Below are 26,327 nucleotides of genomic sequence, written 5' to 3'. Positions count from 1 at the left end.
AAAAGTGGTAACATTTTCATCGATTTTTTAATCAAGGGTTCATTGGTCCGAAGGTTCTATAGTGAACATTCGGACCAATGAACCTTCGGACTATTGAACCTTCGGACTATCGCTACGGCCCTGTCTATACAAACTTACCAATGAGCAGATGTCCAGCCACCATCCACATATCAGAGGAAAGATTCCGATCTCGACCACCACCAGTAGCGCCACCTTTACCACCAAATAACACAGGCCGATTATACGCTTTGATCTGGCAAAAAAAAGATAATAAATGTCAAGACCTAAAATACAAAGTTCCAATTGCTATCTGTATAACAATACTATTATAAACAAAGGTGCATATAATAAAAAGAAAACAAATATACAATTTGAAAAAAGTCATAAAACGTTTCAGCTTAATCATTAAAAAACAGAAAACTTTTCTGTTTTTAAAATTTAAAATATGTTTCAACATCTTAAAAAAGCCCTCATCAGAATTATTGTCATAAAATATAACATAAATCATGAAACAAGGCAATCTTACTTGTTAAATTTCACCAGTGCTGCTAGGGTGTGAAGTACAACTAGGGAGAGAGCAATCACGGTGTATCCTGTTAGAGTGGTGACTAGACCTTCAAATTGACTAGCCTGGACCTATGAAAAAAACAAAGATTTAAAATTGGAATAGAATTGCCACTTGTTCCCAATTGGAATGGACATAAAAAGTGACAATGTCCAACTCTGTCTTTGCAAAACTTCCTCTTATTCTCACTATCATATAAAGAGTCACCACCATGGTCTTGTAAGATTTTCATTTCCACAGCATGCATGTAATATCACAGGTTTAATACCATGGCAGGTAATTATAGTGGCACAACTCTCAAAAAATCCAGTTCCTCAGGAACAAAAAGAACCATGGTTTGAAAAAGGACAGACCCACCTTAGAGTCTTATCCATAATTTTATAACACACACAAAAATGTGCTCATGCACACAAGCACCAGCACAATTTTTTCATACATAAATATTCATGTGTACATGTAGGTATGTCCATTTATTTAAGGTATTTATGTATTTATTTAATTATTTATTAATTAATTTATTATTTATTTATTCTTACTTTCATTTTACAACTTATCTGATCATTTATATGTGTTCCTGCACAAATGAAGCAATAAATGATGTATATCTGACTACAAGTTATCAGCTCCATAAGAGAGACCATGTCACAAATTGGAACAAGAAGAACAGTCTGTCCTTTTTGACCTATGGGCCCCTTAGTATGTCAGAGTCTCAAAATCTACTGGTTCAAAGCAGAAACAACACCCACTAACTGAACAAAATTACAAAATTTTACAACTTCAGCTTTGGTTTTCATGAAACTTGGCGTGGGACCAGTGCAGACTGTCGTGACAGTCACTAATAGAGTAACTATAATTGTCAATTCCAGGAAAAACCATTTCCCTTTATTTTCTCCATTTTCTTGCTAATTTTCCAGTGGTATTTGAGTAATGATAGGGCATTGACAGGCATGACATTTCAACCTTGTTCAAAATTTAGTTTTTTTTTTTTTTTTTTTTTTTTTCGGTCAGGAAAAAGTCAGACAATTCCAGCACAAAATTTACACTACTTTGCAGAAATTAAGTTAATGACTCCTGTTCAAAACTTATAATGTTTTATTATCATAAACTGCTAAAATATCATTATGTTTTCTATTCACTTACCAACTCATTGACTTTAATCCCCATGATGGTAAAATGACCAATATGGTATGGACAGAATGCTGCAATAAAAGAGAAAAACAGTTGAACTTAAGTGGACATATTTAATCTATTCCAAAACATGTAACAAAAATCATTTGGAACAAAGTAGAAAAAATATGTTGGTCAACAGATCTTTAAATCACTGAAAACTGAGAGAAAAAAATGTAATAATTCTTAAATTGATATACACATTTCCAAGGTCGGATCAGAGATCTGTGATTCAAATATTGTGGCAGTTCATAAATGTCAAACATGTTTTGAACACAAGGTTCACCCCCCCCCCAGCCACCCCCATGGTACACCCCATCATCCAGCCACCCCCATGGTACACCCCATCATCCAGCCACCCCCATGGTACACCCCAGGTAAGGTGTTTTGAGATAAAAAGGCACCATCTTATTGGGGTACAAAGAAATGAAGTGAAAACTTAGACTAAAATACTAAGACTAAAACATGAACTGGCCCATTAATTTCTTTACTATTCTTAACAAGCCAGCAGAGCTGCCAAATGTACAGACACAAGGCAGAAAATAATTATTCTTGTGAACAATGTTTTTTCTGGTCCGTTTTGATGCAATTTTACATAATGCTCAACAGCATAATCGCACCAAATATTTATTGTGCACCACTGGTAACATGGACATTTAGAATATGCAACAAGGCCTTAAGGAAATATGGATAATGTGTGTGTGAGTGTGTGAGTGTGTGTGGGGGGGGGGGAGATAATTGCTTTACCACTTTACTAGATCTCAGTCTGATAATAGTCTTCCTCATCCAGGGTAAGAACATTTTTATCTTAAAAGCAGGGTCAGTCCACGTTAAGGCCATTTCTATAAAGATTAAGACCAGGTAAGGTCATCTGTGATCTGAAATTGCAGATTCAGATCATTTGAGGCACACTACCTGCACACCTAGAGATGGCAGGAGTTGTGTTTACAGCCCAAATGGAGACTTCACAAGATAAAGAGCACCTGTGTCTTCACTGCAAGATACCTGCACTGTAATTACAGCTCTCACTGAATCCATCAACCAGAACTGACTACCTACTCCATAGTCTACTTCACTTCTTCACTGGTGAAATAAAACTAAACACATTCTTGACTCCTTATATGTAGTGAAATGCAGAAACAAACTGCTGTGGCCTTAGACGAGAGGCAACTGAGTTAATGATAAGATAAATCATAACCGTTATAACTCTGCTGAATACACATTCATAGTCCATTCTCTCCCACCAGTTTACTGCTGAAAAGAGATAACTGCTCTACATAGAAAGGTTCGCTACACACCTCCAAAATGGCTACAGCTAGTGATGACAGAGAAGAAAGCCTACAAGCCAAAATAACTGAATATTTTGTCAGCTGTCCATTATGCCTTGTTGAGTACAAAGACCCGACAGATTTACCATGTAGGCATACATTTTGTAAAGGTTGTCTGAAGACTTATATTTCACACTCAACACCAGGAAGTAAATTCCAATGTCCTGTGTGTCAGAAAGAGACTGAAGTTCCTAAAGATGGCCTTGAGGGCTTCACTCACAATTCCTTCATTGAAAGGTTGCAGGACACTGTACTTCAGTCAACACATAAGAAAAAGTGCAGCTTTTGTGTTTTGTTGTCCCAAACTGAAACAGTGGCTACTTCAAAATGTATCACCTGCAAGGACTACCTATGCGACAGATGTGCTCCATTCCACTGTGCTACCACACTCACTAAAGATCACAGGGTACTCACTTTTCAACAACTTCACAGCAGTGAGTATCAAAAAGAAATCCAAGAGCAGCAGAAAATTTTCTGCCCAGAGCACAAAGGTGAGATGATACGATATTTTTGTTCAGACTGCACTGTCCCCATTTGTCGTGACTGCAGAGATCTAAACCATGATGGTCACAAACTCATCTCCTTTGAAAAAGCTGCAGAGATGGTAATGCCAAAACTTTTGACCAAATTCTGTAGCATGGAGAAAAAATTTGAAACAGGTGAGAAAACAATAGCTAAAATTGATGAAATATTGGCAACCCTCCAAGAAAATGAAAGCTTTGTTCAGCAGAAGATCAAAGCTCGTGCAGCTCATCTACATCAACTGGTAGATCAACGAGAGAAAACCTTACTACAGGAGCTTCATCAAACCACCAGCACTCATAGAAATAATTTACAAGCTTCCCGCAAAAACTGCAGTGCCACTTGCTCCTCTATCAAAACCACAACAGATGTAGTAAAGAACATCCTTCACCAGGGTGCTCCCATAGATGTCCTCATGTTACAACAGCAACTTGGACAGAGACTAGATGAGCTACAGTCCACTTCAGCTGTGGATGATATTCCAGAGGAACTAAAACTCACACTAACCATCACCACAGAAGTGGATCAAGAGATATCCAGTGGGGCTGGCCTGGGGAATGTGCGGATATCTAGCCAACCAGCTTTGCCCAAGCTCAAACCAAAGGCTGAATGTATGCTGAAGTTTGACACTGGCTGTCTGAGACCAGTGGACATTTCAGCAAGTCCAAACAGGGAGTATGTTACTACACATGACATGTACAACAAGGTCAGGGTTTTTAGTTCACATGGTACATCAAGGCAAGAGATCACCAGTGTCTCAGGCAAACAGCTGAAATTTCCAGTAGGCATCTGTCACTTCCCTGATGGAAGGTTGGTTCTAGCCTGTAGAGATAATAACAAACTGTTCATCCTGTCACCACAGTGGGAAGTACAGCAAACTGTAGATGTCAGCAGCCCATATGGTGTGGCTCTCAATGACATCTGCACTAAGATTGCTGTGGCGCAGCATTATAAAGAAAAGTCTGTGAGTGTGTTCAGTTTTGATATCAAAGGGCAAATAACTTTAACTGGTGTGATAAAGGACAAAAATGGGGAGCAGTTGTTCAATTCACCATATAAAGTAGCATATATGAGCAATGGGTGCCTTGTTGTTAGTGATGAAACACCAAACAAACTTCACATCCTAACCCCATCTGGTGACCCACTGTATCAGTACACAGGACCTGATAACAAGTTAGGTCGACCCCATGGTGTCTGTGTTGATGCATATGACAACATACTGGTTACAGATGTTGATAACCACTGCATGCACCTTGTATCCCCAGATGGGAAGTTTATCCAGTACATAGCAACTGAAGCTGATGGACTAGAATACCCATGGGGATGTACCATTAACAAGGATGGAGACCTGGTTGTGGCTCAAAGGAATGGGAAAGTGAAAGTATTCCAATACTTGAAAAAATTACATTCTTTAAAATGCTAAGCAACTGAACATTGTGCACTTTTCTGACAAATTTCAAATTAAGTAGCATACAAGATAGCAAAACATCCAAATGTAAAAACACAAAGCAGAAAATAATGATGTGTATAAAATATTTTTTTATCAATTTTGATGCAGTATTACACAATAATAAACAGCATAATCAGGTGGATGGGAGTTAAAAGTCACATCTTGAAAATGACAAGTGATTGAAAAAAAAATTAAAAAGATAAGATAGCAAAAATATTCCAATAAAGCTGCTATTCAAACTTTTGATCTGGCTGTATTAACATGATATGAATAAACCCACTGAGTTTGAGGATAATAAGGCACTATTATTCATCTATAGCATTAATGTTGGCATTACACAAAATAATTTTTTCTTTTATAAACTTATTTTCAATATTAAACAACATTTACCTGACTTATCACAGATTCCTTATCATGTGACACTGTTAACTTAGTCATTGGCAAACTGTATCTGGCAGAGTGCAGAGTGCTAATAATTGAACACATATAATAATTTTCATATAGTTTAGACTGAGCTGATATGGCACTTACCAAACACTAAGATAAAGAGAGTATTTAGTGAGACCACCCAAAACACATGTTCCTGAAATAAAAACATACAAAATATATTCATACTTTAAAGAAGCATGTTTAAAATTCTGCCAATTAAATGTATGGCACACATATTTTTTTTATCTCTTAGAATAAATAATGCATCTTAAATGAAATTTTACTTAGTAACACTAAACTGAATACTTAATTTCTTTTTATCGCTATTTTCTGAAGCCTGAAGCTATATTTGCTTAAAGTTCTATTAAATAAAGGGTCAATAATAATCAATGATAATTTAATTTTTTTTATTACATTAATTCACATAGCAATTTTAAGACATTACTTAGAAATTTGCTTTTATATTAATTACAAAAAAGTTCTGTTTAAAATATAAAAACAAATAATTGTAACTTACCAGGAATACCAGAGATCCATCCAGCCCTAGCAGCTGAAAATAAAACACAAATAACAATGAAAAACTCTTAACATCTGTTTTTAGTTTCCTATAGGAAATGTGAAATCAATTTTTAATGACACATACTGCCACAGACATGATAACATACATATGCCATGTTATGTTAGCCATGTTATGTTAGCCATGTAATGTTAGTCACCTAGGCAAATAACTACCAACAGCAGCTACGACACTGGATTGGTAAAAAAAATTTTTTTTTTCAAAAGTTACTAGTTTAGTTGACCTAGAGGATACTCAGGGAATTGACTTTGATAAAATGTCCATTATCTACAGAAGTCATCTTTGACTGTAACTTTTTATAAAGTATACTAGTTGTTTACTGAAATCTTCCCGTCCCAGTGAACCATGGACTGACATATTAAGAGCACTACTAGTATCTGCATATGCCAAGCAAGGTTTGAGTTGAACCAGATCAAATTTTCACAACCTTAAAGTTATGTTCAATGTTTGGTATAGAACAACTTGTAAAATAGTTCCATGGTCTCCACTTACCCTTTCCCAAGTGAGCTCCTCGGCAGCCCTATCCCACTCTATGGGGTTCCAGTTGACTTCATCTGGGAGAATAAATTAAAATTTATCCACTGCAGTGATAAAACATTTTAATAACTTCTACAACTACAACTTTGTAATGAACTTTTACTGTCGTTTCTAGATAAGCCAGAGTTAAAATTTGAAAATTTTGTACTTGTCAACAACTAGCATTCTAAGGATTTGTTTTAAGATAGTTTGTGTGTTTGACTGACATTTCTGGCAATCAATTTCTGATGAAATAAATATCAAATGTCATCCACTTTCCCTTACCTTGAGGCTGGTTATTCACTTCGTTTTCATCCTCCTCTCCATCTTCTTCCCCATCCTCCTCAGCTCCATTTTGATTGGCTGCTCCCTGACCATTACCTCCATTCTGATTGGCTCCTGCAGCTGCTGCACCCTGATTGGCTGCAGCGTTCCCTCGCTGGAACAAAAAAATCAAAACATAATTATGTTATACCTATCAGCAGATTTTTTTCAATGTAAATTTTGAAATATTAATCTACAAATTAATTTAAATTAGAATATGTGAGACAATGGAGAATTTTTAATTGTACTTGAACTTCAATACATACTATAAGGATACAATTGTGTTATTTAAGGATATGAAAGCACAGCAGCAAAATATGTTCAATAGATGATAATTGAGAGTCTTGTTTTACAAAAAACAACTTATATTAAGTTTTAAACTGATATATGCAAATATTCTATATAATTATTGCTAAATAAATTTATTTTCTTTTCACTTCTTTTTAGTTTTGGTAGAGGTATTTTTTTTTGGGGGGGGGGGGGGGTAAAAGGCTCAAGTAGTAGTCATCCTTTCATAACAGACTATCCCATTCAAAAAACATAACCAAAGCTCCAATTTTTTTTTTTTTTCTAAAACATGACAGAAGTGTTCATTAACCTGCTGATGATTGGCTGGATTTTCATTGTCCAGCCAGTCTGGTCCCCCTCCGTGGAGGATCTGTTCTCTAAGCCAGACTAAACTGATGAATGCACACAGTGTACACGTCACTACAAAGCAGCCCTGGAGGCAGTCAGTAGCTATGTTTTCTCTGAAAGACAAAATGATTTAAAGATTTTGAAAGTGACAAGAAAATACTTTGGCTTAGATTTAGATTTTCACATTAACTGATTCACTTATTCATTTATATATTTATCCATTTGATTTCCTTTTCCTGTCTTCAGAAATAAATGAAATCTTATTTCAAGCTTGTGAGACTTCTATGAATGACATATTAATGACACTGATGTTTAATAGGTGTACTTACGTAGATAACATATCCAGAGGGAGAGTTAATAAAGAGCTCACGGAGCCAGTAAATAAACTTCTGTAGATTCGACCTAGAGAAAAAAAATATCACTGATTATTATTATCTTGATGAGACAGAGTACAAACTTAGAATAAAATTGCCTTTACACTTTAAAATATTATTTTAATGAATTATGTTTTTCAAATATCATTATGATAATAACCAGCCAGCAGTCAACATTATCCTCTACAGGAAAGGAAAACTCCCATTCTCGATGTAAAATCTCGACATGTAAGAAGCATCACTAAATGTTATAAAGACAAATCAATGAAAAACATAAATACTAAAAAAATTGTAATGATTTTTTGCTGTCAAAATATCTAGTATTGCCCACTCACAGGCCATGAGAGGTACCACCCCCAGCCAGGCAAAGGCCACCAGAGTGTAGTGGAACCAGTATCTGACTGCCCTCCCTATACTCTTCAGTAGACCAGTGATGATGTCCTGAAACGGCAATCTTTTTGGCATGTCTGGCGAATATACTGAAATGCAAAGTAATATACAATTATCTCTAACTTAAATCATATACATTGTTCTGTAAAAAGACTCCACAAAATGATTTGTAAGTAATTTTTTAATATTTAGTTGGAGTTGAGTCCAAAGATCTTTTCTTTCCTTAAAAATAAAACAGAGAAAAACTTTTAAATTACAGAAAAAAATTGTCACAGCTTATATACAAAAGAAATACATGAACCACTGACTATACAATCTAACTCAGTTTACTAGTAATATAATCCACATCTATCTCTGACATGTCTAGTAATGATCTCTGACATTTGATGATTATAATGTCAAAAATAAAATAAATAAAACAAGAATTCCTCTACTTACTAGGTGTGAAGGAAAAACGGTGGTTACAAAGTTCACAGAACTCCTTCCGACTGTACTTCAACCACTGCACGAGACTGAAATGGAGTTAGGAGGAGGATAAATTTCTGAAGATGTTTACTTGCAAATATGTTGTTCTCTTAAACTAAACTAGAGGATCAGAGAGGCGATACCGCCTCCGAATATTGTACCACCAGCTGGAGCAAGCGCATTCGTATAGACCCCCACATACACAAAATAAGGGACATAGCCACCAGTTTTGTGCTTGACAAGCTGTAAAAATGCAATCAACAAGAATTTTTAAACTATTGCAAAAAATATATATGGTACAATCAAATTTAAGTTCTTCGTAAGGTAGGTCAAGGGTCAATTTCAAGGTCACAGTAAATTGCCAGTATATGACTTCCTATTCAAGTTCAAGAGTAACTATGGACCTATCTCTGTCAAGTTTGAAGTTAAAAGAGAAAGAAATTAGCAGAGTTCAGTTCATGATAAAAAGTAGGTCAAAGGTCAATTTCAAGGTCACATTTAGATTGCCAGTATATGACTTTCTATTCAAGTTCAATAGTAACTATGGACCTATCTCTGCCAGTTTTGGAGATAAAAGGGAAGCAAAATTTGCAAAGTTCAGTTTATGGTGAAAAGTAGGTCAAAGGTCAATTTTAAGGTCACATTTATAATGCCAGTATATGACTTCCTATTCAAGTTCAATAGTAACTACGGACCTATCTCAGCCAGTTTTGGAGATAAAAGGAAAGCAAAATTTGCAAAATTCAGTTCATGGTGAAAAGTAGGTCAAAGGTCAATTTCAAGGTCACATTTAGATTGCCAGTATATGACTTCCTGTTCAAGTTCAATAGTAACTATGGACCTATCTCAGCCAGTTTTGGAGATAAAAGGGAAGCAAAATTTGCAAAATTCAGTCCATGGTGAAAAGTAGGTCAAAGGTCAATTTCAAGGTCACATTTAGATTGCCAGTATATGACTTCCTATTCAAGTTCAATAGTAACTATGGACCTATCTCTGCCAGTTTTGGAGATAAAAGGGAAGCAAATTTTGCAAAGTTCAGTTTATGGTGAAAAGTAGGTCAAAGGTCACTTTCAAGGTCATAGTAAGATTGCCAGTATATGACTTCCTATTCAACTTCAATAGTAACTATGGACCTATCTCTGCCAGTTTTGGAGATATAAGGGACTAAATGTTATAATTTTGGAGTTACCATAATGTGCCTTAAATTTCGTACAGAAAAAATTAATTAAAATAAAGAAAATGTCATTTTGGTCAAAATTCTTGAAATAGGAGGTGCTCTGAAGTTTCAGAAGTTCAAATTTGATGAAATAATGTCATTTTTGAACACAAGTTGTCTGCTTTGCCAAGCCTTATGTTTTATTTTTCCAGAGTTCAAAATTTATTATCCATTACCGTACTGCACATTTTGCTTTTACCACCAATATGTACTTTTTGATACAGCATAACTCGAAAACCGTATGGAATACAAAAAAACCGAGACCACCTCCAGTGTTGGGCTTTACATGCTCTACAAAATGCAAAAAAGAATGGGTCTCTAGCATTAACGGTTCCCGAATTAGAGACAGTTTTCAGTTTCGGTATCTTATGGCCGCTACTCCCGTGAAAATGCACCGATTGACCCCAAATTCATGGAGATGAAAGATGACCTGAAGGGTAACACCTTCCAATAATATTATTGGTTAAGTCTGTGTGGTGTCTGAATAACAGGGCAAAAAAAATTTTTTTCGTAAAAAATTTAATTTTTTTGAAAATTTTGGCCCATTTGACCTTGAAGTAAAGGTCAAAGGTCAAATCCAAGGGTATATTTGAAATCTACACATATGACTTTTGGAAAGCCGTCTATAGAAATTTTTCCCATAACTCCTTCTGTAGGGTAGATAATTAGCATTTAATTTTACCATTTTTAGACAAGGGTGCATTGCAATGAGTGCCACACCCAGACCCCAATACCGACAAAGCCCAAATTTTACGTGGAACGAGTTGAGATTATAGGTGACCTAAATCCATGAGATGGGTACGGGGGCCCTTACCGTCTAGGAGGAGAAGCGGTAACGGTAGCCGTCCGGCGGAGCCGGCGGAGCCAACGGAGCCGGCGGAGCCGGCGGAGCCGGCGGAACGATCCGGACGGGACCGAAACCATGTGTACCGCCAGCGCTAACGCTGGTGGTACAATAAGTACCATGAATTTACCAGGGTACGTTTTAAGAGCAGAGGTGATGCTCTTACTTATGGCTTGGTGAGTTAGGGAGAACTTTTCCAATTATCATGTAATAAGTGCTATTAAACTGTCTAATCCCAATTGTATGTATTCTGTACACTATTCAAGATTGCTCATGTTACACACATAAACTCGGTTTTATTATTATTAACACGATCATTACAAGAAATTTTATAATTAGAATCATTATAAGAAATATTGAAAGGGTAATAGCAAACATTATCCTTACCATTCCTGATGTATAAACTTAATACTGCCAGTACAAACACAGGGGTGGAAGAGAGGTTTATCTGGGCCCCCCTCTGACCTGCACACACGACAGATGTGCTCTGGAAAAGTAAAAGAAAATCAGATGTCATAGCTGCTTAAAGAGCAGTGCCAGGTTTATGTCAAGAAATAAATAAATAATGGGTCCTGTTTTGTGAAAGACTTCTCAAGTTTTTTGTTTAATTTGGACTACTAAAATCTAATATCAAACAGCATAAATTGACTAAGATAATTTTTAATTATGAAAAATAATAAATGTTGTTAACACATTTGAATTAAAACTGATATCTGAAATCATTATTTAGACAATTTGGTCTTGGGGCAATAAGTAAAATGACTGAAAAAAAGAATGTTAACTTTTTTTCTTTTGGGTAAAACACCATTTAGTCAACTAAAATTTTTAGCCGTCTTTCCTAAGACCATGATTCGACTTTTTAAGAAACAAATCCATGCTCTTATATATATAACAACAGAACTGAACCACCATCAGTATCACTTGTCTAACTGCTTAGCTCATGTTCAACTCATCCATAAAGTATTAGTTCATTAACCACACTGTTCTGTCCTTGTTTTTACCATGGTCACAGTGATAATACCATAGTCACAGTAATAATACCACAGTCACAGTGATAATACCACAGTCACAGTAATAATACCACAGTCACAGTGATAATACCACAGTCACAGTAATAATACCATAGTCACAGTGATAATACCATGGTCACAGTGATAATACCATAGTCACAGTGACAATACCACAGTCACAGTGATAATACCACAGTCACAGTAATAATACCGCCTTGAACTCCAGCTAACACCTGCAGAGTTCAGAGACCCTGTCATGTCTGGGTTATCATCATGATTAATATATGATTAACACAGTCCATGTACCAGATAGCTGGGACCAGGAAGCCATTCTAGTTTATTGCAATTTGTTAACATATAAAATATATTAGCTATAGTTTTATATAGCAAGAATCTTGAACTACTTGAATACCAAACAAGCCCACGGTATTTCACAACTTATAATTACTAATAGATGTAATATAGTAAGTGTCAAAATTGTTTTGTCCTTTGCACAAGGTGATTCTCCTCCCCATGACAACAACTGCTCTAGTGCCAAGTTATAAAAAAAATATTGTACTAAAAGATATGGTTTGTAGAAATTTGTCATTTTCTGATAATATGTGGACAAAGAAATGTCCCATAAGAGACAAAAAATGGTGGAGGTTTGGACTTAACTTACATCCCTTAAGTTTTACTGAGTTACTATGAAAGTCAGGAGAACCTGTAGTACAAAAAAATATTATTTTGGATTGTACTTTAACACAATTAAAACCTAGTCAGTCTAGGAACAGGAACTGTGATATTATCAAACATCAAACATCTGTGATATTATCAAACATCATGCAGGTCATCTGACATCTCAAGTAGAACTGGCGATTTCCCTACCTCTGTACACACAGTAAAGTGAGAAGGGGGAAGGGCTAGTCTACATGTACATGTATGTTCCTCACTGTCCCCCCCCCCCCCCCCCCCCCCCCACCCCTTGGAGATTGTAAATAATTACATCGTGCACTCATTTTTTACGTTTATTCTCCAAGTTCTAAAACCCTTCTTAACATAACACTTAAAACGCCCCTTAGCAAGTTAAGAAGCATGGATGACAAACAACGCGTTGATAAAAACAAGCAAAAACGATTATGTAAGCCTGTCTTTTCTCTGTAGAAAGGGAAAGCAAGACTAGCATGCAACGGGTAACCTACCGGTATATGAAAAATCTTCATGTTTTTATATTCGTGGTATTTAAAGGGTGCATTGTAACTTAAAAACACTGGAAATGGGTTGTAAAAGAACAACATTTGCCACAAGTCCTTATGAAAACATAAAATATTGCTATTACCTGAGTGCACGTCCCAGTCGGCCATTTTTGCGTGATACTCTTAGATGTCGTAATGGGTTTGGTAACTGCGTAGATCATTCTTCGCTCTCATTCTCACCTAAAATGCAATTTTTTCAATAAATAAACATGATTGTGTTGCATTCAAACATATTTTAGATATTTCTCTCCTCGCACATTGACACATTGGTTGTTCATTTGACCTTGATAACGACAAGTGGAAATGGGTTCTAAAGACCATTTTCGGCACGGTCTCCAATCAAAACATTCCAAAATTCATCAATGTGTCACTGAAGACGAGTTGCCATATCTTTGAATATGCCACAAGCTGGTGAAGGACAATTATCAGAGGTGGCATCAAATCCACCGACAGCTCTGAAAGAGCGCTCTAAGTCTGCAACATGGGAGCATGAACCGCTTGCACACGTGAGTTATTTTTCTGAAAATTTCAATTTGGATAAACTAAAACTTGGAAAGTTGGACATTAAATTAAATACTGTAAAAAGGTTGCTTTTTCTAAAATAGCTAACAGTTTTAAAACAATTGTGTTCTGACAAGAACAACTCCGTCCCTCTGTTGTTAATATGACAAAAATGCCCTAGTTATAATAAAATAACCCTGACCCAGCCCATTGTCATTGTTATGGTTTAATTTACATTTAAACCACAATATGTAAATTTAAACAATCCTTTCTGTGTGACAAATGCAGGTTCTTTGATATAGATAAGAAAGTGCAAAAAGAGTGCCCGGACTGTGCCTAAGTGTATGTTGAAATACTGTTTACATTCTCTATCATGCACTTATTTTAATCCCCCCCCCAAAAAAAAATAATAATAATAATAATAATAATAAATAAATAATTGCATTTCACTTATTTATAGATTTTTTTCAATTCATGGCAGTAAGTGCAATATTTGAAAGTAATACAGTTCAAGCGTGAATATTTTTTAATTAGTTTAATTTAAAACTTTGTTTTCTGATTCATGTACATAGACAGTGACTTCTGTGATCCTTTTTGTTTGAGGCAAGGATGTTCGTTTTGTTTGAAACCTATGCTGCATATAGAAATAATGTGATCTTAAAAATACAGACCATATATTTTTAAATTTATAAATCATGTACTACAGAAAAATTGGGAAGACTGAAAATTATTTTATCCCGCTCCAATTATCATTTTAAAGGTCTGAATCGTTGAGAAGGATAAGTACTGGCAGCTTTGCAGAAAGTGTCCTGTAGACACAGAAAATATGATTTCAGGAAATTTTCTAACTTGGATTATACAACTTTTAGTTAACAGTGATGCAGTGAAAAGATAGCTAATGGGCCTAAATTAAAAAATACATGTATATTAGTATGACCACAGCCTGTTTTATATTATCTATTTAACTGTTCATTCATTTAGTATTATTATCATTCCTATTATTTTTATGATATTTTATTTTTGATCATAAAGAATGAAAACAACAATATCACTACCAAAACCAGTGTTACCTGTATACTGTATAAGAGATCAGTAAAAACTGTGAACCACATCCAGTCCACATTGCATCAACACATACCTGGCTGATCTCACCTAACACAATGAGCTCTCTCTCTCTCTTTTAGACACACACACACACACAGTAGTTAGTCAAGATTTTCAATAGCGGGAATATGTATTGTGATTTTTACAGATACTATACAGTTATTTTTAGATCATAGTTTCCTAAATTAAAACATTGTTTGTTGAGTGGTAGCAACAAAATTAAAAAGCAAGCTACATGTACTCTGTGGTTCTATTCTGTGCAGTAAAAACAACACAGGTCAGGCCAGTAGCCAGCAATTTCAAAAGGGGGGTTCTTTTTCTGAAAAAGTGGACCTTTTTCCATAAAAACTTCATGAACCTAGATCAAATTTTACCCAGAGTGGACCTTTTCCCACCAAAAGTGGCAGTTCTTTTGAGCCCCCCCGAACTCCCCCTGGCTACGGGCCTGCAGGTGGTTTATAGAAATAAAATTGTGTGATTATTAAATTATGTATCTGGAAGTTTGATAGTTTTTGCCCATTGAAAAGATCAAGTATAGTACTTATGTACTGGTTATAATTATGCAGAGGACATGAAGTGCCGTAATTGGTGAGAACTACAATATTCTTCCTGGTTCATCATTTTACTGCATTTTTCAAAGAAGAAAGAGTCCTTGATTCTAGTCCACCCAAAAGCCACTTTAAATGTTTATTAGTGTTTCATTAGTCAGTGATATATATATAAATTTTTCAAATCAAGGTTAGAAATGAAGGAATTGACTTATAGTACATGATTAATTTAGATTCTGTTGATCAATCTATTCAGCAGATTTTTGAAGTGAAATCAATCATTCTCCATATCCAAACAGCTATATAATCTGCCCCTGTAATTTATAATTTAGTTTTGGACAAGGTGTACCTTGGTGATTAAGGGGAAATGTTTAAATTTACAGAAAAATAGAATATTTCCTTTCTTAAAGTCATTACTCATATCTGTCTCTGGCATTGATCTATATTCTTACATGTATGTTGAACAACAAGCTGACATGATTCAGATACAATATATTTATATAAATCTACTTTGCTGAACCAAACTGAAGCACAGTAATTAAGAATTTCAAGAGTTTTCATTTTTCATACCCAAATTCAACTATTTTAAAGAATACAGTCATGTGATAGCTGGAGTGAGCCAAAAAAAACTACTTGGCTATTCACTGAAAGGTGTATTGAAGTTGAGAATTCCTGCTTGTCAAGTTCGATGCCTTTTATCACTATTTTCCTTTAATTTTTTTTTGTACAGAGTGACTTACCTTCTGTTGATACATGTATTTCCTGATAACAACCAATGGCAGTTTCAGCATTCATTTTCAAGAAAGGTATCAGAAGTACTGTTCAAATCTATCTCAGAATCCAGCCTCAAGGTTGAATGTGAAGTAAAGGTTTGGCTTTAGGCCAAGCAAATGGCCTGGTCTCCTTAATAGCCTACTCATATGCATCCTCACACTTCTCTTCTTTTCACTTTAATAGGCATTTTCAGCCATATGTGAAAAGCTTATTCCTTGCCTGTTCAAATTTTGATTTTCAAAATGTAAAAAAAAAAAAACATTAATTTTGCATATATACAGTAATTTGACTCAGATATTTCCTTTGCCTTAGCCTGTGAACCAAAGAGAGGCAACAGTGGCCTAAAATGAATTCACTGTTACAATGAAATATTGCCATGTAAAGAAATAAGAAATAGCACACACCAATAGCGGTATCATTATGTGCCACACAATACCCAACACTTGCTCTTTCAAAAGAAAAATAAACACTGAATTCAATAAAGTTTTGTATTGCTGTAACTCTGGTTTCTTTCTCAACAACACTGAACCATGTGTAATCAAAACAGCGTCAAAACAGCAACACATAAACTACATTGTTTGGGGATTTTGTGTTAGATCTATTCTCTCAGTTTGAAAACACAACAAAGCCCTTTATTTGTGAACAATCCTCCTGGCCTTTCTCTGTAATTTGTGACGAAACTGTAATAAAGAGACCTACAGAGTCAAATCTCAGTTTTCAATGAAAAGATTCAAACAGGGGCTTAAAGCAAGGCAGCAATACAATCAAATACACTTAGTCGTAGTTTCTATAGCGTAGCCTCTGCCTCAGTTTCACACTGTTTGTATTGAAGGCTAATATAGTACAACACAAGGAATACTAGTCTGGATTAGCTAGAGACATCATAACTTAAGGCTCCTAATATGATTGTATTTTCTTGGATGGCGGAGCATCTTTTTGGATAATCTTATGGCTAAGCTGCTAACATTGATCTTCATCAGAAGCTTGGAATTAGTATAGGGGTTGTAATTTCCCCCCACAGCTGAGATTTAGGAAATTACTGTGATACTCTTTAACTGAAGAGAGTCTCAAGTGTTCAATGGCATGCCAATCATATCAGTTTAATCTGATATGAGTGGCAATCGATTAATTCGACATCACTTACACCCGTGAAGACCTGTGGATTGTGGAGGATTGATGGCTGTTTGAATCATTTTCAATTAAGCCCCAAAGCCTCAGGGAGCGCAGTGACACTGTCGTTGAACATTTGACATTTACTCGTAATTGCACATGATGCTGGTGCTTTGACTGTGGGACATTTACGTGGATTATGTCAATAGGCATTTAGTTCTGTGTATTGAAGGAGAGTTGCATTTGTGTGCTATTTGTGTACTCAAGTATTCTGCTGATAAGACGGAGAACTGTTACAGACATTCACTGAGACCTGGAAATTGGGTTTTAAAGCTCAGATAAAAGTCTGACAAAAAGTGAAGTAAATATTCAGATACCATGGCTCTCGTGGAGAAAGCTTTAATGAGAATAGTAAGTCTTTTGTTTTATATAATACCATGCCTGTATCTGATAGGGAATATTGAGTCATTTACTTGCATGCCATAAACTGCATGATGATATGAATAAATAGGTTATTTAATTACTAGCCACAGAGCACATTTTTTTTATCTCATTCACAATAAATTGGTCGTTGAAAAGTGCATGGTAGTCTTAATTGTCAGGAGGTCAAACTTAGCAAATTGTCTTTCTTTAGGCATATGCCATAGGAGGAATGCCCTATCATTGGCAAAATTTGTGATTGCTTTATCTATTCACTGGTATTATGGATTTTTGTATGGCACTAAAACTATATTGGAAAACTGTCATTTCTTTTGCCAGCCATTTATGACATGGGGGGGGGGGGTCTCTTACCCCTTACTTGACCCAACCTGAGAAATGGCAGTAAACCAAGATCAAATTTCCATTCAGACTTTTTTCTGGCCAAAATATTATCATTAACAAAATATCACAATAATTCCAGGTGAAGCAGCGTGTCCTACGCGGACACGAGGACGCAGTCCAGTCCTGTCAGTACTGCTGCGATGACCAGAAGATCCTGACCGCGTCCTTCGACAAGACGGTAAAACTGTGGGGTGTGGAGGAGGGGGAGGTGGCGCACTCTTTTGTGGCTCACACTCACCACGTGAACCAAGCAAGAATGAGTCCTGATAACAAGAAGTATGCTTCTTTGTTATCTTTGCATTTTTTCTTAACTTATTTCTTCTCTTTTATGATATCAATAGCTTTTTACAACATTGCTCACTTTTCAACACTTGTATTAAGAAGTGGTAAATTCTAAGTACATAAAGCACACTCAAGCACAGTCAATCACACCTAGCACATTTCAAACATTTGACATATGGATGACTAATATACTGCCTTTTGACAACTGTTCCATTATTATTATGATGATTTATTTATTTTTAACACAGAATGGTATCAGGAGGCTGGGATAAGAAGATGCATGTTTGGGATGTGCAGACAGGAAGAGTTCTGGTAAGTGACAATCTGGAACATTCCATCTCCTTTCTGAGGCAGCATCCTGCATCAGATCAGTAAATGAATATGGTTTTTAGAGTTCATTTTGTGTGTTAATTTTCCCAGAGTTTATTTAGCAGTTGGCCTAGATTGCTTTTTTATCATTTACAATGTACATACTTATCATCATGGGACCAGTTGATTTCTGAAGATTACAGGTTCAAATGACCAGCGTGCTGATATGATTATTTTTGATTTTTACCTTTTTTAATTAAAGTTCCTTTCAATTTTTTTATATTTGATAACTTATTTTCCCTTATATATTCATTTATCTATCTACATATTGTCTCTCCCTCTAGTGGACAGCTGACCACCCTGGCATAGTGACCAGTGTCAGTTTCTCCAAGGACGGCAAGTCCATCGTCTCTTCCTCAGACCTGGAGTATAACATCAGAGTGTGGGACGCGGAGGAGGGAAGGATGATCAGTGAGATCAAAGGTCAGTGAAGGTCTTTGGGAGGGCCAAAGGTAGACATGTTTTCAAAAAAAAAAATCAGTCCTCTATCCTTGTAACACTTTCAACAGCTGCAATGATTTATTTATCTAACTTACGTATGCATTTTTCACTTTGTCCACTTTGTGAATTATTATATAATTATCTTCAAGGTGCCCATGCCAGTGCAGTGACCAGTTGTAACTTCACACCAAGAGATGACCGCTTGACCACCACTTCCATGGACATGACATCCAAATTCTGGGACCTCAAATCACAGAAGTGCACCCTGACCCTGAGGTAAGATGTTCTACATTCTGTCTGTGTTATAAATATATTTACCTAAATGGCAACATGAAGCTATCTGTCTGAGTTGGAAAAGATAATTGGCTTCTGCTCTGAAACAAGGATATGTTAATTTACATATAAGGTTCCAAATACAGATAGTATACTTCATATTAATGCAAACATTTTTTTTTTCAGATAGTTTATGATAAAATTCAATCCCAGTTATAGATTTGCGTATGAAAAAAAGGGTTGTATGTAAAAATATTATGATCCTATGTGGAATATCTAATAGAAAGTGACTTTTATCAAAACGTAAATGAATTTTTCTTTATTTCAGAGGACACATCAATATCATCTCAGATTGTAGTATAACAGCAGATGAGAGACGCTTTGCTACTGCATCATGGGATAAGACTATTGCATTGTGGGATATTGCCACAGGGTCGTACAGGTATGGCAAGAAATATTGATGACGTAAAAATTGAGACAAAATGGTCTAAAGGATAGAAACAACAGCATTTTTAAAGGTCAAATTTGTTTTTCTTGAACTTTTTGCAGATTGATAGCACTAGCATCTTGTCAACTTCTACATAATATTTGTTTTTCTGTAGTCATTGTACCAAATTAGATATACAGAATATTGTAATAAAATGAATTTTTAAATTTTCTTTTTATTTTTAAAGATCCCAGGGTGCCACATACCTGAAGAAATCTCATGAGGGCAGCATCAGTTCTATAGCATTTAGTCCAGATGGTAAGCGAATTGATAGTTTAAAAAGTTTTCTTTTATGATATTTCCATATATTTAGTCCAGCTAAGTCCTGGTAAGAAAATTGGTGGATCAGATAGTTTTGCTTACTTTGTTAAATTTGCACATGCTTTCAGTTATCATAAGACAGTAAAATATCCATCAGAATGAATTTTTTTCTATAAAAAGGCAGGCCTGTGGCCAGTATTTCAAGTACCCTCAACCAGGGCCGCAGTTTATATTATGTGGACATTTTCTCTGACATGAATACAGAGAAAAACCATCAATTTAACCAGAGACATTTCCATGAAGTGAAAAATCAATATGTGGCCCAGGTAGAGGGCATATTTCAAGAGGTGGGGTCTTTTTGTGAAATAGTTGATAATGCCACAGGACCAAAGATCAAGATTTCATTCAGAGCAGGTGTTTTTCCCAGCCAAATGTGTGGTTGTTATTTTAGTAATTGATAAAACTTTGTTTTTCAAGTGTATTGTTGGGATTTGACAGATATGTCTTAAAAGTGTATTTTCAAAACTCCTAAATGATAATGAATTTATTTATTTATTTATCTATTTTTTATTTATTTCTGTATCTGGTACTTCAGGCTGCATGCTGGTATCTGGTGGCTATGATATGAACATTGAATGTGGGGCACAGATATAGAATTCATTATTTATTTATTTATTTATTCCGGGCTCCATGCTGGTTTCTGGTGGCTATAATAACAACATGGTGGTGTGGGATGGAGATAATTATTTTATTTATTTATTTATTTTTATGTATTTATTCTAGGCTCCATGTTGGTATCTGGTGGCTATGATATGAATATGGTGGTGTGGGATGCAGATAACTGTGCTCAGAAACTAAAACTTCAGGTGATTTTGTCTCCATCTTTCATTTTCTGTTGAATTATAGGATTAACTTTTGTCTGGTTTTGTTGTTATTAGTATGTGTACATATTGTTGAGATTTAACAGATATCTTAAAAAAGTATTTTCAGAACCTTCTTTACTGACAGCAAAATATATGATGATTAATTTATTTATATTTGCTTATTTCCATTTATTTAATAATCAATTTTATCTTAAGTCATTTATTTCTTTGTTTAAGCTTTATTTTAATTAAACATTTTATTTTATTCTCTTTTATTTTATTTTTAAGGGTCATGAAAGTTGGATAGAAGATTTGTGTTGGAGTCAGGATCAAAACTGGATCATGTCATGTTCAAAGGTACACCTCTTTGCCTTAAAACTTTATACCATCAATTTTAAATAAAATCTTTCATGACATGCAGGTAAATGAAATAAGATAAAATTTTAAAAACTGATATTCAAAACAATAAATTTGAAGTACAATTATAATGTCTACTTTAAAAGAAAAAAGACACTAGAAACTTTAAAACATAAGCAACAAGTAAAAAAACTGAAATTATAAAAATGTAAAAGCAAGTTATTCTGACTGACAAACAAATCAACTTCTAACCATTGAAACTGGCATGACAATCACTTTATCCAGGACCACACAGTGAGATTATGGAACGTAGAAGACTCAGATGAGCTGCCTGTGGTGATGGAAAACAAGAGAACCATTGGAGTCAAAATAATCACAGTATGACACAAAAATGATTTGATTATGCTAGGATGTTTTTAAGTTTAACCAAGTGATGTGATAACGAAAATAAATTTGGTCTCTGTCAAATTGAAATTTTCATAAATGGTAGCTGCATTTCTTTTTAAAATAAATGATTTTTAACGCAAATGACAAACATTTTGCTTGCTAGACTGACCCAAGATTTCTGTTACAATCTTTTAACAAAAAATAATGCCATAATTTTTGTCTTCTAGTGCACGGAGTGCGGGAAGCCATTTTCTATGATGCAGGCCGAAGACGCCAAGAGCAAAAAGTGTGTTTTCTGTCGAATGCAGAAGAGGGACTATTTTGTACCAACCACAGAGGACCAGGAGCTGTCCTCTGGTGATGAGGCACCTGAAGGATGACCTAGTTTCAGTGAATGACCAGACCTTGAACTTTGGTTAATGTCAAGGTTGATTGATATGATACCATGTTCTGGTACATGTATTGTCTGGTACCAGTTTTTTGACCAATGCAGAAGAGAGACTATTTTTCTACCAATCACAGAGGATAATAAGTGATTAGGCTCCTGAAGAATAACCTTGTTGCATCAAGTGCACTTGACCTTTTATTAACCTCAAGGTTAAGTGTTTTTCAGGCCATAGATCTGGTTGGAATACATTTCTTCATCCTTCATTTTGCTTTCACCGCCAAGTGCAAAGTCCCATTAAAGTCTGTTTTAATCTAAATTTCATCTTATTTTTGTAAATACAGGGTACGTGTTCATGGTATTTAGTAATACCAGTATTCATATTTACTGTCATCATCCTAACAGCTATTGGGATTTTACATTATATGTAATAGACTGGGTTCCCATACCTAGATCAATCTAACAAGATCGGTCCATCTCCATGGTGTTTCTGTCAGCTTCAGTAGCCATGACAGACATGTAAGCCGCTTAAGTTGATTGCAATTTAGTGAGAATCCCCTAGAAGATGGCTCAATCCACAGTTAGTACGATAGGGTCTGGAAATGGTCCCATAGAGGTAAAGATACAGTAAACTCTGAAACTCCCAACAGAAACCCTACAGCTGTGACAATTTAGAATTTTCCATAAACTCTATGTTGATAAGCATGCACAACCATACCATGTAAACAATGCTAAATACTGTGATACAAAATCAACCAAAGATGTTTGTCTTTTATAGACTCTCATTTCTTGCTTTTTTAATAAAATGTTTATGTTAAAGTTTTTGTTTATATTTATTTAATCTGCTCCAGTCATTTACCCTCTCTACCTTTTATATATTTCTTATATTTTTTTGTGGAGTTTCATCTTTGTTGAGCTGATAACTGCCATGGGATATTCTGACGTAGGCCTTTATACTTAGACCTTCAGAGGTCATTACAAAATCCATACTTAAAAAAAAACCAAACGACTAACGTAAAATGTCGGAACGGATTCATTAAACATTGGAAAATATGGGAACATTGTCTACCCAGGAAAAATTCGTCTATGGCACTTTTCCTGCCGAAATGAAGAGTTGTCATTCCATTAAATGTAGTAAATAGAAAAGTACTCCGAGAGCGCAGACCTCCGCCAAGGCAGCAATTTTTGATTATTATTGATTGATTATTGATCTGGATTACCACCAAAAACTTATCACTTCTAAGTTAACCCATTTCTGACCTACCCTGAAAATTTCATCAAAATCGGTCCATAACTTTTGGAGTTATATTGATGGCAGACAAACAGGGGTGAAAACATAACCTCCTTGGCAGAGGTAAATAAAATAGGTTGTGATTATCCTGTTAAGCATTATCTAAATTTAATTTTGTAATAAAGTTGACATACATTTTATGCTATGTGACAGGTATTATCATCAATGTTGTTAAAGTCCATCATGTACACGAGCACTTATTTGAGAAGCCGACACGGAGCGTTCCTAGATAGATTACTCTTTTTGTTTTATGCTAAGATTTAGTTTGGCTTCACCAATGACGTGGTGCCAGAACGTGAAAGCTACTGAATTAATTCAAGTTACGTGTCTTTTTTTCTTATTAGCCAGCCCGGAACATTCCCATCCTAGTAGTAACATGATTTCAGGTGCTGTTATCTATATTCATTTTGTTTTACACTGAGTTTACGTTTGACTTCACCCGTGACGTTAAGAGGACGATAAGAGCCAAAGCGGTTCACAAATTGGCGATTTTAGTTGTGAGTAGTCTTTGTCATTTTAAACGTCCACTGTGGAGTTGCCCCAGGTACTGTATGAATATGTGTCGAGTCTTGATAAGCAAGGCCAAGGGATGGGAGGGGGCATGAAAACAAAATGTATGAGTAGGTAAAGCAATAGCAGCAATGTGACTTTTGAAAAAAAAACTTTCCTTGCTGATAATCCCATCGAGCAGATAGCTTTTTAATTAAAGGGCTATATGACATGCATGATGCCATGCCGAGTAAGGTATCGACTTAATTCAATTTCGATCTGTTGCATAGTTGGTATCAATGACCATCCACGCCTAAGTTTCATTTTAAAGACTTTAAAAAGATGAAAGAGAAAAGAAGAAAAGAAATATAATTAACGACGGAGACTTTATGATAATGAGGAGCAATAAGTTGTTGTCAAAAGTGATCACTTATTCTAAACTATACCGGATTTTTATGCAAAAGGTAATTAGCTTGGACACACGAGAGCCTGCATTCGTATTCGACTGCGGGGACGGCTCGTAGTTGGGGTGAGCTGACATACGTCATCTGGCATTTGAGCTCGTGACTTATCGTCACCATTGTTTGAAGACAGCTTGGTATTTTTTTGCAACCAAGCGATACCGACTGCGCCGTGACTGAACCGCCCGCCTTCCAAACGTGCGAGTTTCCTCTTACAGTAATCAAACGCAATTTTTGGAAATTATTTCGAGCAAAAAAAGTGACTTAGAATTTCTTTGGATTCGAACCCGTGTATGTGTGATGACCTATGGCCAAGACGGCCGAGTTACCACGGAGCCACAAAGCTTCGTTAGTGACATGGTGATCAAATGGAAATTTTCTGCAGGTACTTTCTCACAGAGAGGGCCAGTTTGGCTGTACATGTATATGTTTGCCATAACAATCAAAAGGCCGTGAGCCGTAGCCTACATATGTATATCATCCCGCGCATTACCAGTCTGCGAACACGGTATTACCATCAACGTTGTTAAAGTTCATCTTGTAAATCAAATAGAGGGGAGGTGTAAGAATGTACTTACAACGTGATTCTGAAGGTTTTATCATTTCCAATATATAGTAATTATAGTATCTATCATATGAGAGGGATTTTAATGGGATTTTGTGGTAAATGTTCACCCCGATTTTATTACAATTTGCAGTCACAATTAAATGATTATTTCCCCTTTAAATTTTTTTCTATTATAAAACGTTACACGCCGGTGTCTGGACCTTAAAACTCAATACACACTGATTCTTCAACTGGCGGGGAGGAGGAGAGGGTAGCCTTTACCTATTGGAAAAAATATCATTAGAAATTTGTAGTGCTTAGATAGTTTCTTTTATTAACAGCTAAAGATCAGAGTGATTCACCACTTAGGTTCCTGGCTCATAAATAGAGTAGGTAGGACTTGTATTCCTGGCGGACTTGTGTTACTAAGACTCCGTTCACATGGAAAATCTATTTTCTAAAAATCTATTTTCTATTTGCGGTATCTTATGCAATTGATCCTATTTAACTTTAATTGGTCCTATTTAATTTCCTCTTAATAATTGCTATTATCAGACTTTATTAGGCCTTACCTAAATGTCACGCCGATAGCATGGATAAAATCAGGCAACATAAACAGAGATTTGATTTTATAACTAAGCTGTGATGTTGGGTTGCTTTTCTCTCCGAACATACCCCCCCACCCCAAGTCGTGAATTGTGAACCGAATCTTGAATCTTCTGTAGACGAATTAGAGCCCCTTTGAGTAGAATATACCCCGCGGTATCCTGTAGAACTCAGTGCATCACCCCAATATTTCAATGTCTCACAGGACAACTTCATCAGAGAATGAGCCTATAGATGTTATAATAGACTCTACTCAGGTAAAATGTTTTCTGTGATTCCAAGCACCTTTCTTAATTTCAGCTTACGGCCTGGAAGTCTCTTTATTCCACCTCAACAAGCCCGGGGCATTACCTTTTTATTTTGATTTTACATTATTCTTCCATAGATTTGTCAACATAAATTACATATCTAAATCCCCCGTCATAAGGATTGGGTCTATTTGGTAGATTTACAAGAATAAACAAAATTGAATATAATTTATTAAAGATATACCCCAGTATGGAGGATGTGAATGGATCGAAAAGATAAATTACCCAACAGGACCTAAAGTATATTGACAAGCCCCTAGATAAAAACAATCCATTGAAAAGCAAGGCTTTCTACATGTATATTTGTGGAAGGTAAAACAGAAAATAAGCTCTTAAGTAAACTATGTAAGGTCGGTAGATTACTGGTACATAAACTTACTTACATACAATACACCAAATATTGGAAATGATTTTAAAAAGCAAATACATTCTAAGTGCATATTTCTTAATACCAGTACCTTTGTCCTTTTTAAAATTTTTTACCTTGTCTTTACATTAAGTAAGGAACCCTAACTGGTAACGTATGTTCCGGGTCATTTAATTTTAATTTTTATATCCCGCTCCGATATATTTTGTAGTGATTCAGTCATGGTAAATAAACATGACGTAAGGA

The 26,327-nt window shown here is 35.5% G+C and overlaps 3 protein-coding genes across 5 annotated transcripts in view; 2 read left to right on the top strand and 1 right to left on the bottom strand.

Moving 5' to 3' along the window:
* The window catches only part of LOC106175523 (E3 ubiquitin-protein ligase MARCHF6), a 28,244-nt gene extending 12,018 nt beyond the window's left edge, over window positions 1-16,226 (bottom strand). Inside the window, exons 1-14 of one of the 2 annotated variants that reach the window (XM_087010882.1) lie at window positions 15,942-16,226; window positions 13,132-13,228; window positions 11,191-11,290; window positions 8,717-8,790; window positions 8,224-8,367; window positions 7,844-7,916; window positions 7,477-7,627; window positions 6,840-6,993; window positions 6,531-6,592; window positions 5,979-6,011; window positions 5,564-5,615; window positions 1,706-1,764; window positions 527-636; window positions 139-253 (exon numbers count right to left, since the gene is read on the bottom strand). In XM_087010882.1, coding sequence (XP_086867008.1) covers window positions 139-253; window positions 527-636; window positions 1,706-1,764; window positions 5,564-5,615; window positions 5,979-6,011; window positions 6,531-6,592; window positions 6,840-6,993; window positions 7,477-7,627; window positions 7,844-7,916; window positions 8,224-8,367; window positions 8,717-8,790; window positions 11,191-11,290; window positions 13,132-13,156 — 1,152 coding nt within the window. In that variant the 5' untranslated portion in view covers window positions 13,157-13,228; window positions 15,942-16,226. The remainder of the gene's footprint in view (window positions 1-138; window positions 254-526; window positions 637-1,705; window positions 1,765-5,563; window positions 5,616-5,978; window positions 6,012-6,530; window positions 6,593-6,839; window positions 6,994-7,476; window positions 7,628-7,843; window positions 7,917-8,223; window positions 8,368-8,716; window positions 8,791-11,190; window positions 11,291-13,131; window positions 13,229-15,941) is intronic. The other variant, XM_087010881.1, reaches the window with a different exon arrangement.
* LOC106175524 (E3 ubiquitin-protein ligase TRIM71-like) lies at window positions 2,952-5,619 on the top strand. Its single transcript, XM_013557575.3, has one exon. It carries the CDS (start codon window positions 3,038-3,040, stop codon window positions 5,003-5,005), a length of 1,968 nt encoding a protein of 655 aa, XP_013413029.3. The 5' UTR covers window positions 2,952-3,037; the 3' UTR covers window positions 5,006-5,619.
* LOC106175525 (WD repeat-containing protein 88) lies at window positions 13,356-22,831 on the top strand. 2 transcript variants are annotated; one of them, XM_013557576.2, is made up of 11 exons: window positions 13,356-13,554; window positions 17,987-18,183; window positions 18,438-18,501; window positions 18,843-18,981; window positions 19,149-19,275; window positions 19,601-19,714; window positions 19,947-20,017; window positions 20,804-20,886; window positions 21,172-21,240; window positions 21,526-21,618; window positions 21,855-22,831. In XM_013557576.2, the coding sequence occupies exons 1-11, from the start codon at window positions 13,447-13,449 to the stop codon at window positions 22,005-22,007; spliced, it is 1,218 nt and encodes a 405-aa protein (XP_013413030.2). In that variant the 5' UTR covers window positions 13,356-13,446; the 3' UTR covers window positions 22,008-22,831. The 2 variants fall into 2 exon arrangements, with proteins under 2 accessions (XP_013413030.2, XP_013413031.2); XM_013557577.2 differs by lacking the exon at window positions 13,356-13,554 and adding an exon at window positions 16,724-17,496.
* Window positions 22,832-26,327: the final 3,496 nt, after the last annotated feature.

The sequence above is a fragment of the Lingula anatina genome, chromosome 4, assembly GCF_051362555.1.
Source record: "Lingula anatina isolate TDL-2025a chromosome 4, LinAna3.0, whole genome shotgun sequence".
NCBI lineage: Eukaryota > Metazoa > Brachiopoda > Lingulata > Lingulida > Lingulidae > Lingula > Lingula anatina.
Note: the sequence above shows the minus strand (reverse complement) of the source record. Positions and strands in the feature narration are given on the sequence as shown.

Excerpts from the sequence above, each read along its gene's own strand:
- LOC106175525 (XM_013557576.2), top strand. The coding sequence starts at position 13,447 with ATGCCACAAGCTGGTGAAGGACAATTATCAGAGGTGGCATCAAATCCA. Across the intron at positions 20,018-20,803 it reads TATAGCATTTAGTCCAGATG|GCTCCATGTTGGTATCTGGT; the intron begins GTAAGCGAATTG and ends TATTTATTCTAG. Across the intron at positions 21,619-21,854 it reads TTGGAGTCAAAATAATCACA|TGCACGGAGTGCGGGAAGCC; the intron begins GTATGACACAAA and ends TTTGTCTTCTAG.
- LOC106175524 (XM_013557575.3), top strand. The coding sequence starts at position 3,038 with ATGGCTACAGCTAGTGATGACAGAGAAGAAAGCCTACAAGCCAAAATA.